The sequence below is a fragment of the Panthera uncia genome (genome assembly GCF_023721935.1).
Source record: "Panthera uncia isolate 11264 chromosome B3 unlocalized genomic scaffold, Puncia_PCG_1.0 HiC_scaffold_1, whole genome shotgun sequence".
Classification (NCBI taxonomy): domain Eukaryota; kingdom Metazoa; phylum Chordata; class Mammalia; order Carnivora; family Felidae; genus Panthera; species Panthera uncia.
Genome location: NW_026057582.1, coordinates 12914302 through 12933289, shown reverse-complemented (window position 1 = coordinate 12933289; position 18988 = coordinate 12914302). Strand labels below are relative to the sequence as shown.

The window sequence follows — 18988 nt, the reverse complement described above, 5'->3', positions numbered from 1 at the left end:
GGGGGGGCGGGCTTAAACACCAACATGACAATGTACCCATCAGCCCTGTTCTAGAAAGGTTCTCCGTGGGACCATGTATCTTCATGACCACTGTGTTGTCATCAGCCACGTGTCTGATGCTATTGCTTCCTTCCTGAGGAATCGACTGGAAGACAGAGACTCAGCTGAGTCATGATCATGACAGTGGGAGAAAGAATCTAGGCCTCCAAGGATTTCTTTTCAGTGGTGCAGAAGTTACAGGAGGAAACCTATGTCACTGGCAAGGCCTGTGCTCCTCACATAGGTGGGGCAGACAGATGCATGGCCTGGCTGTTCCTAAATGCATCCATTTTAAGCTCAAATGGAAGGACACGGGGCAGATATCCTGTGGTGATTTTCAAACCATTTCCTCCAAAGGAGCCTCTTTTTCCAAAGGGATCTTAAGAGTGGCAGCTGGCCTCCCTCTTGGTTTGGTCCCCTCTTCCGGCCTCTGAGGCACCTCTGGGGACCTCAGGGCTCTAGGGTCCTCAGTTTGTAAGCCAGTGTCACGAGAACACGGAGGGTTCAGTTCCTGTACCTGGGCCGAGTGTGTGGCTGGGGCAACGCAGTCAACTTCTCTGGGCCCGTTCACCTGTCAGCTGGGGCCCGAGGCTGGCCCACAGCTCTCCCTGGACAGCGGTAAGGGTCAACCAGGGTGGTGGGAACTGGGGAGGATGGCGCTTCGTGGAGCCCTGCCGCCTTCCAGATGGCCATGAAGAAACAAGAGTACGGGGAGCTGAAGCCACCTGGGAGAGCCGTCAGCAGTTTGGGCCGATCGGTATATTTGGGGGTGCAGGGCCAGCCTTCTGTTTACCTCGGCTCCTGTGAGACAGTGGCTTGAAATAGTCATTCCCCCTTTACGAGGAAATCACGTCTTCTTGGGGTGCAGTCTTAGGCTCCAGGAGCAAGACCTTAGTGGACGAATTGGGGAGGAAGAGGGAAGGATTACAGAGGCCTCCCCGCATCCCTGAAATCCCCAGAGGGGTCCTCTTGCCTAGACAACACAGCTGGCCTTCTAGAATGTAACGAGTCCCTGTAGGTATTTACTCTGAGCTTATGATGCTTGGGAAGCCTTCCTTCCTGGGGGTCCTCAGCTCAAACAAGGCCCAGTACCTTCCTGGATGAGGGGTTCACAAGTGTCCATCCCTGAGTCCACAGGGCTGCAGCTCCCGCCTTTGTGGCTCCATGTGGCTTCCATAAATAAGCTCTACCATCCCCTGGAGCACATCATCTTTTCGAGAGGACCCTCCAACCTTTGCTTCTCATGTCTGCCGGGGGCTCATCTGCCACAGCCATGCACCCGGCCCTTCCCCGCCCGCCCCAGGTCCCATCTGATCGATGCGTTTGGGAGAGGGCCTTGGGCATGCTCGCGGTGGCCCTTCAGAGCCCCCTCTGCCCCAGGCCTTGTCTCTCGGATGCCTGAGTTCTTGGCTTGCTCTTGCAGGCACGTCGCAGGGCTCTGCCTCTGCCACGGGGAGGCCAGCAGTTTGGGATGGGCGAATTTACCTGAGCCGTGATGTTAGGGAATCTAACCGAGACTAGATGCCAAGCCACATTCTCAGATTCCACTTCCCTAAGTAAGTGAGCTGGCAGTTTGCTCTCCACTTGCCAGAACTCAGGAGCTAAAGGGTGTTTTGTACTTTCCTAAAGCCTCCAGCATATGACCAGACTTGTTTTCTTCCTCTAAACTATGAGCGACTCCCAGCCACAGCCATCTCTGCATTCCTTAGCACAGGCTCTAGCGTTTAGCAGGTGTTCAAAGTGCAGTCTGAAGATTAGCGAATGCTCAGTGAAGGCCAGAGATGGGCCATTTCTGGGGCACAGGTCAATGAAGCAAGTCGAGGGTCAGAGAAGCAACAGCAAACAGTTTCCCTGACCCTTCACCGATGGCTAAATTCAAGTTTAAAAAAAAAAAAATGAACAAAGGGCCTTGTGAGCTTATGTAAGAGATGGTAAGAGTCTGCACCAAAGGAACAGCAAGACAGAATGAAGCTGGCTCCCGGAACCGAGAGCTTGTCAGGTCCTACGAGAATGCACTTGAACCATGCAGGGCAGGCTCTGAGAGGTCACTCTCTGATGGGGTCCCAGGCACAGAGATTCTGTGCTGGTTGCTGGCAGCTGACAGCCTCTAACCGGAGGTAAGGGGTTGCTCAGGGTCATGGACACTTTCCACCTTTCTGAGAGCTCACACTGAGCTCTGACAGTCCCCTTTGGAATCACTTGGTTTGTCCTTGTCATTCTGTTGCTGCGGAACATGTTGGAAATAAAATCCCCTCTCTGCTTGCAAACTTCCCATGGTTCCCTACTGCAGGTGAATGTAACCGAATGTTTTTTGTTTTGTTTTGTTTTAATTTTTATTTTTATTTTTAGTTTAGAGACAGCGTGCATGAGGGAGAAGAGCACAGAGATAGAGAGAGAGAGAGAGAGAGAGAGAGAGAGAGAGAGAGAATCTCAGGCAGGTTCCATGCTCAGTGCGGAGCCTGACATGGGGCTCGATCCCACGACCCTGGGATCATGACCTGAGCCAAAATCAACAGTCAGATACTCAACCGACTGAGCCACCCAGGTGCCCCTCTAACCCAATTGTTTTTGCTCAGCGTTCAAAATTAGGGCCCTGCCACCTTTCCGACTGCCTCCCACGATGTTTAGTTCATGGTCTCACCCCCACACCTCTGCTTGTGCTGTTCCTTCTGCCCCAAATGCCCTCCCCGAGTGGCCATCTGTGAAGACTCCTGGCTCTCAGCCCCAGTGCACTTCAGCTGCACTTGCCTTCCCTAGACACCCCCAGGGAAGCCACCTCTCACTCTCCTGTTCTTCCAGTGCCTTGAGTGTGCTCTGGGAAGCACGCACCCCAGTCCACCTTGTCCCATGAGATCTGTGTGTGTGCTCGCTTTCCCACTAGAGGCTGTGGTCCTGGACGGCCAGTCGAGCTTCTCTGCCTTGGCGTTGAACCATGCCTTGCGTGGAGGGCCTTCTGAAATCACTTTGCTGAACCATCTATGGGTGTTATCTGAAAGAGCTAAGCTCTGCGTGTAAGCCTGAGGACTGTTTCTTCCTCAAGGTGAAGAGCTGTTCCTGGTTGGGGGACCCAGTGTAGATGCACTCACAGTCTCCCACAGGTCTGGTTTCCCCATTCATTCATTCATTCATTCTTCTAACATTTGTCAAGCACCTGCTTCATGTCAACTGCTAGGTTGAGAAGTGGCTTACAACGTGCCTTCCCTGGGCTCAGGGTTGTGCATGTTGTGCACTGTGCAAAGGTGCTGGGCAGAGGGGGGCTGAAATCTAGCCTGGATCCTGGCAGGCTGTGTGCCTGCTGCAGGGCTGCATTTGCCCAGAGAGATGCAAAGTGCCTTCTCACAAATGTGCCTTCAGCTAGTTAGGCCTGTTCTCTGCGGGATAGTCTACCCGGAGGGGACACCTATTTTGGAACTCAGATAAAGGAGCAGCAGTATATGCCGGAGGCAGCTCAAGGGCGGCACCTTGTCTGGGTGCTCAGATCTTCCATTCCACCTGAGGTCTGGCCGACAGGGATGCAGGAAAAGACCTGTGTGCCATCAGGTGCTCCCCAATCATACAGGTCAGGCCTGCAGGCAGGCAGGGAGCTAGGCCAGTGGGCCCCCTGACCCTCTAAAACCATTTCCTTTACCCCAAACCCTACTTCCCTGACTTGCGCTTGGAAAACAAACCTTAGCAACTTGGTTCTGGGATAGCTCCAGCACATGGGGGGCCGGGGAGTCCCCATGGTGAGCACAGGGCATCTTCCGGAAGCATCAGGTGCTCCTAGAGCACAGCACCTGGACCACTGAATTCACTCTTTCATACCAAAGTCAGCACGAGGGCCTGATGAGTTTCCTGTCACCCTTCCAAGTCATGAAGGCCCAGAGGAGGGCTGCGCCCTTATCAGCTCTCCCCAGAACTGTTCTTTACTTTTCCTCCGGGGAAGGTCAGAAGTGAAAGAAGGCAGTGATTTTGTTTGCTTGCATCGGTCCTAACCTGAGCTTCTCTGGGCCGGGCCCCAAGCTGGGCCTACAGTCCCCAGGATGAACATAGCCAGGGCCTTTCCTCCATGAAAGCTTGGCCAAATGCCTCTGTCAGGGTCTCAGCTTCCGGATCAACACTTATTTCTGAGTTTCCGAGTGGCTGTGTCAACCTGTCAGGGGGGAATGCCTCCCCCGGTGGCTTGGTAGGGGTGGCAGGATGGGATCCTCACCCTCTAGCTGCATCGGAGACCCCTGACCCCTCCGGGCCCTGGCCCAGCTGTTCTCCTGATGCCTCAATCCTTCCCCAAAGCCCTCCGCCCCTTTGGCTGACCTTGGCTCATCATTCAAAGAGAAAACAGAAGCTGGCAAAGCAGACCTTGAGCCTTCTCTTGCCACCACATTGACAAGCCCTCTGTTGTCCTCTGTGCCTATCCACTCTGCTCCTAACTGAGGGCCAATCCCTCTGCCTGTGCCCTGGAACCCACTACTCTCTTGCTTTCTAGAGGGATTCAGACCCCCACGTATCCTCTCTCTCTTCAGGGCAAGGAAGGTCTCAGTCTTGACGTGATCACTCCCAGCAGCAATCAACATGCTTCTGTGTCAGCCATTTGTGAAGCCCCCTAACTTGAACCCACACTCCTCCCCAGCTACCCCTCATTTCTCCCCTCTGCTGCACAGGGGTCCTTCCTGGAAGGATTAGGTACCCCGTGCCTGTCTTCGTCACCTGCCATCCACCCTGCAGCCACATCAGGAGGCTCCATCTCTGGCCCCCAAAGCCTCACCTGTCATGGCCGCCGACAACTCCCATCCGCCACGACCAACAAATGCTTCTGTCTGCACCTCTTCAACCTCCCAGCAGCACGTCCTACCAGCCGTATCCTCCTTAATAACAGTGATTTGAGGAGTTCTCAAGCGCTTGCTGCCCACTGAACACTCCCCATGCGTTATGTGGTGTAGCTGTCACAACTGCCCTCATCTTCTGTCGGAGAGCACTAGGCTACACCCAGGTGACACCGGGATTTTCACGAGCCCGACTTCAGAGCCCTTGATCACGCCGCACAGGCCCCTTGGAAGGAAACCCTTTCAGCTGCCACAGTGCCACCTCTCCGGTTCCCCTCCTGCCTCCCTGACCTCCCCCTCCTTGCCCTCGCTTTGGCTTTTCCCCTCCTGCCACCCCAATTTTAAATGTGGGAGGGGCTTGGATCACACGCAGTCCTGTCCCTTTCCCTGCTCCCTGGACATTCTCTTCCTGGGCCTTCTTATCACTCACTCCCAAATGTCTGTTTCTAGCCAAAACCTGACGTGGAGGCTTGACTGTCCAGCTGCCCACGTGCCGTCTTCATTTGTGCATCCTCAGGCACCAGACACTTCCAAGTCCAAACACGACTCTGGTTTCCCTTCCTCCCTGACCCCAATGCATCAGTTCTCAATGCCCGCTCCCCCGCCATGGCTTCCCATCACAGAGAACAGCGTCGCCAGTCACCCGCTGACTCAGGCCCCGAACACAGAACTCTTCCCAGATTCTTCTTTTCTCCTTCTCCCCCAACTTCACACCCACCGGGGAGTCCTATGGATCCTGCTGGACAGTGCGTCTCAGGGCCCACCTCCCTCTGCCTCAGACACGGAGCCGCACCCTCTGTATTCCACTCTTTCTGTTCCCACCCGTCTGACCCTTTCACCCTCCTGCCGGAAGGCCATCGGTAGCTTTTCAATGCTTTTAGGATTAAGTTAAAGATCTTAGCATGGCTACCAGGGGCCCTGCCGGACTGTGCCTCACCTCGGGCCACGTCGTTTCTTTCTCCTTAGGCTCCAGGCCCAGGGGCCCTGCCATTTCTCCAACACTCTCCGGCACCGTCTGCAGGCCTCCCGGGTGCTGTCCTGTGCCTCCCCGCCCGTGTCCCAGCCACCGCCAATCACTCCTCAGGCCTCCGGTCCCATGCCCAGACCTGCTCTGGCTCCCGGCTTGGGGCGACCTCTGTCGTCAGTTCTCATGAGAGACCAACCCTGACCCTTCATAGCACGTGGCACAATGAGAATTAATCTGTAATTGTTTTCTCTCACATCTGTCAACTCCATGAAGGCAGGGACCGTGTCTGTCTTTATGACCACTGCCCTCCTGAGCCTCACTCTGACTGTGGCCCATAAACACGTGCCGGAAGACGTTGGGCTGAACGCCTGAGCGCCCACCCGGGGTTAGAGCGGGGTGCTGAATTCTGGCTTCTCCCCTTACTGGCCATGTAATATTAGGCAAGTGACTTGACAGCTGTGTATCCGTTTCTTCATAGGTAAAATGGGGTGATTAAGGTGTTTACACCTCAGAAGGCAATTAAGGCATATAAAGTCCTTGGAATAAAGTCTGATACCTGGACAGTGCTTGGTAAATGTTAGCTACCTGCAGGATGTAGACCATTTAGTCAAAGCCACTCCGGGCAGGAGCAGGTGCTGGTTTGCTTAATCTAGACTGGCCCTGAATGGGGCTGGCCCGACCCCCAGGTACTGAGCGTTCCCTCCTGCAGGGGCTTTCTGTGCGGTGACCCATACACCACCCGTCTGGGAGCTGGGGGCTATGCCACAGGATGACCCCTCGATCCTGCGGATGCAGCCTTTGAGAGGCTGGGAGGAGCCTGGTAAGAGGGTGGGGGTGGGGTGTAGGCTGGGCCAGGGCCAGGGAATTCGTGAGAGTATCACCGCTTTAAGTTCCCAGCAGAAATCAGAAAATCTGATCTTGCACATCTAAGAATAGCCACTAGTTTCAACTGTGAGAGCGCCAAAGTGAAAGCTATAATTATTAGTAAGTAACAAGCAGAAATTAACCACCTACCGCAAAGTCATTTTTAGCCGCCATCCCAACATGGAAACTAAAAGATGGGCAACAAAAAGCTGCCGCCTGGTGTGGCAAAGGCTCTGGTTCAACCTGGAAGGTCTGTGAATGTGTGAGTCTCCGATGGCCAACCATCGGTTTGCATCCTAAAGAAGTACGGCTCCTAGGGAAACGGGTTTTGCGGTACAATAAGCATCACGTGCTCTAATGGAGCTCCCCTGAGTCTGTCTCATTCCACAGTAAGACCACAGAGGCACTTATTTCCATCTGGCCTGGGTTCTCCCACAAAGGAGAGGAGATAACCCCTTCTGACCTTTATAAGATGGTGTATATACCAATGGCCCCAGAAGGTGCTTGGAACTTCTGAAAAGGAGACCATAAAAATGGGTAAATGTCATGTAAAGCCCAGATGCCATCAAGAAAAGATTGATAAATATATTTTTTAAAAATTGGCCAAAAAAAAAAAAAGACCAACGAAAACACTAACAAAATAAAAACAGGAGAAAATATTTATAGCTCATATCACAGACACAAGGCAGATTTCTTTGACACATAACATGTGCTTACAAATAAAAAAGGAAAGCTCAGTACCTAAGAAGATAAGTGAGCAGAAACCATGAACAGACGATTGAAATACCACTTTTCACCTATCAGACTGGCAGAGATCTAGAAGTCTGAGAGTTCGTCGTGTTGATAAGGATGCAGGGAAAGTGGGCCATTCACACACTGTTGGCGGGGCTATAAGTTGGTACTATTTTGTGGAAGTCAATGTGACCAAACTTATCAAAATTGAAGAGTGTATACCTTTTGGTCCATCAAGTCCATTTTTAGGAATTTATCTTACACGCAACATAGAGAGCAATAAATATTTGGAAGGATACTTACTGATGCATTGTCCGTAATGGCGAAATATTAGAAATAATCTGTTAACTAATGGAGTCATATAATGATTTATACTATGCAGCCAGGAAAAAGTCTGAGTCAGCGTTACATGTGCTGATGAGCAATGACCTCTGTGTGTGAGTGACAGCTCAGGAAAGCACACAGGGGACCTGCTAACAGAGGGTGCTGTGGGTGGGTGGCTGAGGCTCAGGGGCAGGATGGAGCCTTTTCACTCTCCATCCTTTGTAGCTTTCCAGTTGTATACCAGGGGAAGGTACTCTTTATTCAAAAATGATTTAGATAAAACTGTCACGGAGGTCCCAACAAACTAAGGAACAAAATACACACAACCCATGCTGGTCAGCCACCAGGTGTCCTGGTGAAGAGCTGTTGGTCAGAGGGAAGGGTGTGAACTGGGAGCGAGTCCCACCGCTCAGGAATGGAGGGACCCTATGTGGCCAAATGTCCTTGGTCTTCCCGGATCTGTGCTCCCTGCTAGGCCATTGGCCCATTCCTTCACAGGGCAGCTGGAGGCTCTGGTGTCCAATTCATGATCTCTTTGCCATTCAAATGGACATACCAGTGGCCCATGGACCTGCTCATCCAATAGGCTGAAAATCGAAGGTTGTCTCAGAGTGACCTCACCTGCTAGCTTCGGGGGCCCCCTCACCATGGGCTCTCGTCATGAGCTCCCACTATACTCAGCTCACCAGAGAACACAATCTAGAGAGGAGAGACCCACAAATGCCACAGTAACACCATGGCCTTGGGCATTAGGCCTTGATCTAATTAGTTTCTTCCAAAGCTTGCAGAATTTACAGAATCTGGCAGTATTGCTAGGCTTGACGATGGAACCACAAATTGTCCAAGAGTCGGCATTGGGCAGGGCGGGCGGGGGCAGGGTGGTTGGTCACTGCTATCTTGCCTCTGAGAGCAGTAGAGCTCAAACCACAGATGGTAAGTTCTTACGGTTAAGTGGAAGCTGTTTTCTCAGTTCATTCTGAAGTTACCTCTCCAAAGACTATATGAATATATGATCCGATTCTAAATCTTGACTCAAAGTCATTGCTTTGAAAGAGTCAATATGGCACAGACCCCATAAGATTCTAATTTACTCAGTGCATTCACATAACATAAGCACTATGAATATTCTGTCCAGAGTTTATAAGGCAGGTATGACATTCGTTTCCCACAGTCCAATGCCACCAACTAGTAGACTGTTTTTTTTCTAAATGTTTTTCCATTCATTTTTGAGAGAGAGAGAGAGAGAGAGAGAGAGAGCGTAGGCACGTGAGTGGGGGAGGAGCAGAGGAAGAGGGGGACAGAAGATCCAAAGCGGGCTCTGCACTGACAGCAGCGGGTCGATGCAGGGCTCAAACCCACGAACTGTGAGATCATGACCTGAGCCGAAGTGGGATGCTCAACTGACTGAGCAACTCAGGAGCCGCCCTCCCCCCCCGCCCCCCCACCAACTTGTAGGTTATTAAAAGCCACACCTATAAACTAACCACGAGAACTTTGTTCTGTGCTGTAAGCTGTGCCGATGAGAAGTGGATATTATGTGATCACGTAAAAATTCAAGGACAGCTCTAAACTGAATCTTCGCTACCAAGCTCTTCAATGTTCTCATCAGCAGCCACAAAATTCCCTCCCAAGAGTCACGTGGGATATGCAAAAAGGAAGAGAGTCTGAATAACCGAATAAGGGGCAGCAAGCCAGCGGGAGAGGCCATTCTGGAACTCAGTGACCCTCACTCAGGTCACTGACTTTTCCAAGAAATGGGCAAGAAGAAGTGTCCCTGAAGTCAAGGAAGTTCATTCCAGCCTAGAAGGACTGCCTTCAGCTCTTCTGGTTTTTTTAGACTGTGGCCCTCCAAAATCCCAACTTTAATTCAAATTCAAAAGACACTTCTGCCCCCACACTGGCCCTGCAGGGTCAGCCGGTCTCTCCTGGCCGGCCCTGACACTGAAGCCTTCCCTCTCTGCTCTCTGGAGTCACCGCTCATCAGGCGGCAGGATGGGACAGGTGCCAGGCCCTGGACTGGGGACTGGGCTCTTCTGTGGGAGAGCTGCATTAGTGCAGAGGAAGGCATTGCTGCTGTCCCCACGCCCTGAGCGCCAGCTCTTCTAGGACCCGGCGAGAGGCCACATGCTGGCAAGCGTCTGCGCAGGAAGAACAATCAGCACATTCATGAATCATCCCTCTTTTGTACTTCTGCTTAGAAGAATGTAATTTGTTAATTTACGGGAGTTGTTATGGCTCAATTAAAGATGCCAACACAGAAGAGGCCGGCTGAGCTTGGCTCTGTGACCCGCCAAAGCCAGGTAGATCTGACCATGTTTCCAACAAAGGTCCGCCAATGGTTCCAAACAAGGCTCAACATCACATAATGAGCCTTGGCAAAAGACGACTAAATAGATGGACAACGGTGGGTAAAAGTACTTTCCTCAGCCGAATCTGGCCTTCCGCTGTGCACCCCGAGGGTCTAGCCTGGGAAGGCCCAGTTGGGGGTCTCGCAGACCCAGTGATAAAACTTGAGGAACAGAAGTTACCGTCTATACCCAGATATAAATACGGAAGGAAATCTGCAGCCATCACCTACCCGGAGCCTCTGTGTGTGTGGGGGGGGGGGGGGGGCGCTCGTTGCTGCAATGCCTGCACGTGGGATTTATTTGGGGGATCTCCAGCTATGCGGCAGCAACCATGTGAAACTGGAGGAGGGGGGGCAATCACATCTGCCTTCTGGGCTGGTTTCCAGCCCTGTGTTTGCTGCTACCCGCCCCTGCCTCTGCGGATTAGCAGGAGTGCCAACAGAGAGGGGGCAGAGACATCGAGAGCGCTGCCCCTTCCCTGGCCGTGACGAAGACATCTGAGCCATCAACACACCCGTCCCCTCTCCCAGGGACCCCAGGATGCGCCAGGCGCCGCGCTCATCCACCCTAGGAGGCCGGTGCTATTACCCCCACTGTGCAGATGTGGACCCTGAGGGGGAGGGGTGAAGCTATTAGCTCCTGTCTACACAGCCAGTAAAGAGTAATGGACTTCCAGACTTCTGAAGCCTGGGACACCCTACTACGCTGTCCCCTGCAAAGAAAGCCTGGGTGTAGCTCTGGGGTCCCTGCTGCAGCACAAACCCTACAACCGCCACCGAGATCTCCCCAGGACCCTTGGCGTCCAATCAGAAAATTTCCGCTGGATGCCTGCTCTGTACCAGCCTCTGGGTCAGGGTATCGAGGCAGGGGATGGGGTGGGGAGATACACAGCAACTCGTGGTTCCTGCAAGGAAGTAGTGGCATTTTGGCGTGTGACCACAAAGGCCGTGATTTCTCCTGATGGGGGGTTGAAGGCTAAATAGGCAAGTGCCCACAGGATGCTCCGGCCTCCGGCTCAGTCGTGTGGGTGTGGGTGGTGGGAGGGCCCACGGGTAGGGGCAGGGCAGTACCTGCATGGAGCCAGATCTGCGCCAGCGTCATCCAGGGGTGTAGTGGGCCCTGCTTGGGGGCGCTGCTCTGCAGAGAAGAGGCCACTTCCGACAGTGCCTGCTCCACTCTTGAGGCTGCTACTGACGTGGCGTGGACAGAGCCTGTGAGGGGTTTCCGAGAAGACGGCATCAGAAGTCAAAGGACAGACCCGACTGACTAGTCACCCCCCCCCACCCCCTCCCACACACAGACACGAGTTCAAGACGAACACACACTCCTTCCCCAGGACGTTTCTAAGTCTTATGTCCATAAAGAAATACGGACAATCATTATGGCCTTGAACCTGAGTTTCCATCCAAGGCTCTAGCTAATCTTTTAGTCAACATCCAGAGCACATGCCGTGGGAGGTGCTCCCTTGAGGAGCTCAGTCTAGGACAGCGCGAGTGTTGGGGGGGGGGGGACAGGGGTACAGCTAGAGACACAGCTATGGAGCTCATGCGGAAACGTGGCATAAATGAAGTGCTACAAAGGAAAGTTACAAGGAACCCTGTCAGGGCCTAAACCTGGAAACTATCGTTGGGGGGGGGGGGGGGGGAATTGGTGACTGGAGGAGGAATCAGCCTTGCCTCCTAGGGATGGAGGCCGTTCTTAAGATAAACCAAGCCACTTGCCATTCCACTCCCTGGCTTTTGCAAGGCGGCTAACACCCCTGGATTTGGAACTACATTCTAGGACATGACTTAGGAGTAGGAGAGAAAGCACGCTTTCACCCTACATACAAGCAGATGTCTGTCATCAAGGCTAAGCTGAGGGAGGATGGGCTGTAGCAAAGGCACCTATGCTCAGGAGTTGCTACCTGCCTGACTCTTGGGTAAAATTTGTCCTAAAAGGCTATGGAGAGGTGTGGACCAAGCACATTCACAGGCAAAGGGAGTTGGCAAAGGAACTTCTATTCGGAAATCGATCGACTCATTCCTCTTCGTGTGGCCCTTCTATGGGTCCTGATGGCTGGAGACCATCAGGGGCTTGGTCCTCACCTCTTCCCCAAGTTCTCTCCTGGAGATGTTGTTTCAGAGCTGAGAGAAAGGGTCTCAGTTATTTCAAGGTGAAAACTTGATACTTCTATCACTGGCCACATTCTAAATTTGAATTCATCATAAAGTGTAATATGTAGATAAACATGGAACCATCAACTTATCATAAGGATTCAAACAGTGATAATATATAAAGACCAATGCTGACTACTCAAATAAACGGAGCTGGTTATACTCTAGATAAGACAAAATTGTGAGCATAAACATAATTTCTGTTGGGGCTTTGAAGTGCACCATAATTTATTCATTTTAAGAGTATTTGCAGCAATAGACTGGCCATCCGTTTTGCGTTTTGACTGTTCCAACATGAAGGAAACACAGATACCTCTAAATACACTCAAATCCTTCAGCAGGGATTTGGTGGAGGTGGCTTATGGGAGGTGGACAGAAACCAGGCCAGGAATTCACCTTCTGTGGATAATCCACACAGGGCACCCACGAGGATGAGCAAGAGGAGAGCCCCCCCCACCCCCGCCACCCCCCATGCCCTCTGTCCCGGGAAGGAAGTGAGTCCTGCAGAGTGAATGCAGCCACACAGGAGGAGGAACCGGAGGCCGAGTTAGAAGACATCAATCGATGCCATTACCATCCGGAAGACCTAATGAAGTTCAGCTAAGAACTGACTCTTGGGTAGACAAAGTGTGTCTGACTACTTAGAAATAACAAAAACAGAAAAACAAAATCTAAACAGCAAAGTGATTACACTGCTGTTGATTTTTTTGGTCTCGTTTTGAACTTTTTTTTTTTTAATGGAAAATAAATATTTTAACTTTGAGAACAAAGATTTCATATAGTTTTCCTGAGAGTTTCAGGAGCAGCTGTCAGTTAAATAAACAAGGTTGCCATTGCTATAGTCTGACGTCACCACAGTGGCTTGCCTTCTCATTGACTGCCTTGAACAGTGGTTCTCAACCTTGGCTTCACATCAGAATTACTTGGCGGGGGGGGGGTATGTTTCAAAACCCATGATGTCATGGATTTTTAAACCACCCCCCACACCAACTGAGTCACTAACTCTAGGGATGGGGCTAGGCCTATTGTTAATCACCCAGGTAATTCCACCGTGCAGCTAAGACTGAGACCCACCGACCTGGAGAGACAGAAAAGCAGATGTCATTAATGTTTGGTCAAAAGAAGCCTAAAAGCATATTCTGCACACGCCAGGCAGCGAGCGTGAGTTTTCCCTGCGGCCCAAGACTCTGGAGAACAGAGTTCCAGGAAGATCTTGTTCTTTAAAGAACATTGGTTCTCAATTCTCTTGGTCTCAGGATCCTTTTATAGACTCTGCAGAGTTATTGAGAACCCCTCAAGAGATTGTACTTATAGGGGTTATATATCTCTCTATATTTACCACACTGGAAACCAAAACTGAGAAGCGCTTCAAATGTTTGGTCATTCATTCGTTACAAAATACAACAATAAACTACTACTGAAGAAAAATTCTACACATTTTCTAGTAGGTTCTATGGTTCCCTTGCTACAAGGGACCTGTGACTTTTGGAGGGGCTAATTTTGCTCTTTGGATTCACTGTTTCATTTGGTCTGCAAACAAATTAATCAGAGCTACTGTTAAAGTTCCTTCTCTTTGTGATATCTATATAGGACCAAAGTAGCTAATTATTCACATAATAGTATGCTTCACTGTGGATAAGTTCTGGCAAATGATGACGGTAGTGATGATGAGTTTTAGTGAACATGGTGTAGCAGGCTTCAGGCACTCCCAACTAGCACTTTACATAGATTATTTCATTTAACCTTTAAACAGTTCTGTGGGGCTGCTAACAATGTTATCTGCACGGTTTAGGGGACAAAATTGAGATTTCATGAGGTTATGAACTTATCCCAAGTCATACGGCCAGTGGGTGGCAAAGCTAGGGCTTAAACAGTAATCTAACTCCAAATCTAGCCTCTAGCCTCTAAATCCAGCTCTGGAGCCACCTCCTCCAGGAAGGCTGCTGTGAGCCTTCCGTTTCTTCCCCCTGCCCCTCCCCTGTAAGAAGCTAGGCCTTGGTGCCTTGGGTCCTCGGTGCTCCTATAGCTCCCTAGGGGTGTGGCTATCACTGAGCAGACCACACCGTTTCATGTTCAAGTTAATGTAACTGTCTCCCCTCTTAGACTGTGGTTCTGGAAGATAGGAAGCGTGCATTTAGGTGCTCTCAGGGGCTAACGACGCCAAGCCCGTGAGAGATACCTGGTAAAGGCCTGTGGAACGAAAAAATGAATGAATGACTACTGTCAACAGGCACGTCACTGTCTGAAATCTGGAAGACAGTGGTTCCCTCTTTTGGAAAAGCACGTCTGTGTCCTCTAGTCTCCTTGACTAACAGTGGCTCCGAGGCCAGAACCTTCACGGTCTCAAAGGGTTTTCTCAGCATGGCTGTCATCGCCTCCAAGCAGCCGGACTGCACACGAGTGTGGTGCATAGTTAGATTAAAGTCACCTCACTCAGTGACTTTCTCCCATCTCTAATATAACCAAGCCATTTAAATATGGAGGGTAACGGAGGTTTCTCAGAAATATTTTTTTTTTCCCTTCCCAGTCAATCCCTTTTAACACCTGCTTCACAAGGGCAGAGACCCTTCACGTCCTAAACCAGGGATGGATATTAGAGCCTTCAGATATGTACTAATAATAGGTGACTGGTAACAATGGCAACATTATCTAATAGTTAACACCCACTATTCCTGGCAATAACACCATCAATCAGATTCCTCCATTGGATTAGAATTTGGAGGAAAAAAATAAATAAACACGATTATGAATCAGAATGGATGTATCTGATTAAAGAAAATAACCAAAACAGCCTGTATCTTACTGTCTCATGGGACTAAAACGGTAAGTGCCAAAATAGATACGATATCAAAATAGATTTGGATTTATGTAGGTACACAACTAGAAATGCTAGTTCTGACCAACACTTTTTTTTAAAGCAACCACTCTCCTTCTCACCAAAGTAAAAGTATTCCCACAGCATACGTGGGGGTGGAAGGGATTATTACCCTCAGAGAAATGGACAAATTGAGGCTTAAAAAAGGAATCAGACGGAGGAAGGAATGGAAGACATAGTTCTAATTTGAAATCCAAGACTCTGGAGGAATCAGCTCCCATATAATCAGGTTCCACAGGTAAGCCAGGGAGGCCGGCTGCTGTACATCTCTTATTTAGCACAGGAATTCGAGACGTGCTTATCACTGTCCTAACCTTGCAAGCTGAGCAGCTGTGGTGCTCCACCCAGTCCCCCAGCCACAGGGCACGAGGCCCTGAAAAGCCACCGCAAAACCTAACTGAACCGAGAGCTGACACAGGCAGGTGAGAATGTGCCCTAAAACCTGGTCCAGGTTCTGTGACCTAACCGTCCAAATGGTCCAGAGGGGGTGGGGGGTGGGGATCAGATGCCCTGGAGCTGAGATCTGTATTTTCTCAAGCCAACTGCTCTCTCTTCCCTGCTACCAAGATGTCCCCAAAGAAAATGTGATCTTGGGCACCTCTTACGAAGGCAAAGTGTCCCCTGATGAACTGTTCTGATCCCTACATCCCGGGTTGTCATCGGGGTTCTCCTTGGACCACCCTGTGTGTGGGGATGGGGGGAGGGGACGGCAACAGAGTGGCCCCGGGGAACTGAAGTGGACAGGCATCTCCCCACGGCTGAGAGGACTCAGGACCGAGGCCACTGACCTCAGGAAGCCGTGAGTCCAAGCTCTGAACCCCTCTGCTGAGCCATGCTGCTATCATGTGCTGAAAACCCTGTTGAGAAACGCTGCCACAGACAGGACACTGGGAACAGCCAGCTCAAGTTGCTTGTGCAGCTGCAGCCTTTACGAAAATCCTTTTTCCAAAGCACGCTACACCTGTGGTCGACATCACACAGCCCTCCAACGTGGCAGCTGTATGCGAACCCCATCTGACCGTTCAAAGGGATCCCGAAGGCAACCGTTTTGTTAAGCAAAAGGCACGACGAATGACGTGGCTTGGTTATGTTCAATGAGGCGTTATTTTCACAAGCGTGGTCACTGAATGCATGGCCTATATTTATATTCCAGCTGTCCTTCTGACTGTTCTGGTGGCATTAGGTAAGCGGCTATGGTCTGAAGGGTGTGCCCCTCCCTCTCCCCTCCTATCTTCTCAGCGTGTAGCAGATAAACTGGGTCTGAGAAGGAACCCTGCCCCCCTAGTGACTAGGCAAGCATCAAAGTCCAGGAACAAGGGACAGGTGTTACACTGCGTGCAACGAAACTCGCTTATCGGAGAGTCAGTAGACACAGCTCGCGTGTGTTTGCTTGGGATCCGGGCTGCTCTCTGCTTCGCGGCCCCAGAATCAACTCAGATGCCTCACGTGTATGAATATGGAGAGAGTGATGGAGCATGTGGCTGTGCCCCAGGTCCCCTCTCTCTGCTGGTCACCCACATTCTCCCTAACGCTACAGTGGCAGATACCTGGCCTCCCCACAGTTTTTCTGAAAAGAAACAGAGCCACTCCAGTAGTGGGCACGCAGAAATCCTCCACGGCCGATGAACCCCTCTACTGATTTCCCCTCGGTTATGAAATGATGCAATATTATCTGTCAGTAGATTTCGTCCAGCTTCCAGTTTCTGAGAAGCTGTGCCCCCCCCCCGAAAACAATTCCAGTAAGAAGGAAATGGAAGCAGTTATACCTTCTTAAAGACCCCGAATACTAAATAGCAACCCTGAATGACTAAGCATTCTTGCCAGAGAGCTTTGCTTACAATTTTTCACTTTTAACAGGAAAACAACGTCTGTTTCTCGAGATAGGGCTTGAAAGTAAATCAGTCCGACGCTGCAGACTGCTGGCAGCTGGTGACCTCACACCTGCCACCTGTGCTCTGAGACCCAGGATGTCCTCGGGGTGGAAGGAGACAGCCCCTCCGTAGCCAGTGATGACTGTCTCTTATTTTTTGAAGGGGGAGGAGAACCCACTCTCACATCAACATTATTTATCTCTGTACCTTTTTTTTTTTTAACGTTAAACATTTTGGCTCCCCCCACCCCACCCCCGGCCCCGATTTCTGCTGGAGGTGGTCTTGCTTCTCTAAGGAGGCTGACTTGGGGCTGGGGGTGGGTTCCTCGCTGTGCTGTGCGACGTGTCCTTCTCAGCTCCCCTCTTTGTAGCATGTCTGCTGGGGTGACAGGGGCGTGGGGCTCGAGTGCTCTACAGGCAACCGCCGGCCCTACCCAATTCCCATGACAACCAGGCCTCCTGCTTGTGGGTTCCTCCGATCAATAACTCTGGTGCCCATTCTAGGAGATACTTCCCTTTTTCACAGAGTGGGAAAGAGATTAAGACAGCCAAATAAATCAGGACAGCCAAACCCACGGTCTTAAGACGAGATCACAATTTCCAAGTGACTTTAACAGAATATCAAGCACAGCTGAAACCTGACAGGATGTGTCTTCTCCTGAAGGGGGAAAGTTCTTTCCAGGGAAAGCTTTAGGGAAGGATCCCACTAAGGCAGGGAGAGACTGGGGGATGCGGTCACCAGTGGGCATGCGGGGGTGACCCAGCATGCTGCTGGCGGGTGCTGGTAGGGTCAGGAGGTCACACGGGAAGCATGGAGGGAAGCCGTTCACAAGCATGCAGGAAGATGCCAGCTGTCAGAGTGAGCCGAGCCATGGCTCTGGGCTGGAGACAGTACCTTCTGGAGGACGACACCAGGCAGATGCTTTCATCGCCATCAGAAACCCTCCCCGTTGCATATTCATGAGGCTGTGTCTTTGCACTCGAGTGTCTGGGGAAGGCTGTGTTTGTCTTTGAACGCAGCTTATGGGAAAAGCCTTCCCGGTTTTGGGTGAGGGTCTAATGATTGGACCCACACTCCTTAACTTCTATCCGAGTGCCATTTGTTACTGACTTGTCAATCTCCTAAGATTCTATTCAATCTTGTTTAGAGAAAGACACCACAGAACTAATTGGGGAGAATTAACTGTAATTTCATTAAAAGAGCAAGAAGAGGTTCATACTTGACTCATCAGGGCTGGAGTTTTTTAACTGCCACCCCTCAAAAGCAGTGGAGTCATCACTAAGAGTAACTTGTTCAAATATAGATTAAAAAAAACCCCGACTTTATTCTGTTAAGCAGGAGCAGAGGGTGAAATAGACACCCAACAGACTGGTCATTTCCTGATCACGAGATACATTTTTAACTGTCAGAAAATGCAAGGTCAATAATAAAATGCTAGCCATAAGAAAAGGGGAAAAAACAATGACCTTGAGTTTGTTTTTCAACCTTATTTCATTCCAGGGGTTTGTTTATCATTAATCTGCTTATTCTCTTCTCCGGGTTACAGGTTCCTAAAAGGGGCAGCAGCTTGACCAGAATCAGTGATAGGAAAAACTGAGCCAAGAACCCAAGTTGGCATTCTTGATTTGAGCATGTTCTTGGAGAGGCAAATAAAATGTCGACACACATTCTCCTCCAAGATAAGGACTGCAAGGGCACTCAAGAAGGGGGCTGCCTGGGGTCCCCGGGTCTAAGGAGTGGTGAGCAGCGTAGAGAGAGCCTTGGACAGTTGTGTCCCAGTCGGGCTCTTCCCACCTGGTGGCCACCTCCCTGCCCCTCGGGAGCAGGTACCTGACCGGAAGCTTGAGATCAGGAGGGGCTCCTGGCATACCATAAAGGCATGTGTGAACAGAAGAATTAGTAAGCTGACATCCCTACAGATGGGGAAACTAAGGTGGACTCTGATTAAATGAGTTCCCTGGGTTCTTCCACAGAAGTGGCCCTTGAACCTAGGTTTCCTGACTTTGGAGA

General features: G+C 50.9%; 1 protein-coding gene across 4 annotated transcripts in view; it reads right to left on the bottom strand.

The window, feature by feature from the left end:
- The window catches only part of TTC7B (tetratricopeptide repeat domain 7B), a 245419-nt gene that overhangs the window by 36231 nt on the left and 190200 nt on the right, over positions 1-18988 (bottom strand). For all 4 annotated transcript variants that reach the window (XM_049612316.1, XM_049612319.1, XM_049612317.1 and 1 more), the window contains one exon: positions 11147-11287. In XM_049612316.1, coding sequence (XP_049468273.1) covers positions 11147-11287 — 141 coding nt within the window. The remainder of the gene's footprint in view (positions 1-11146; positions 11288-18988) is intronic.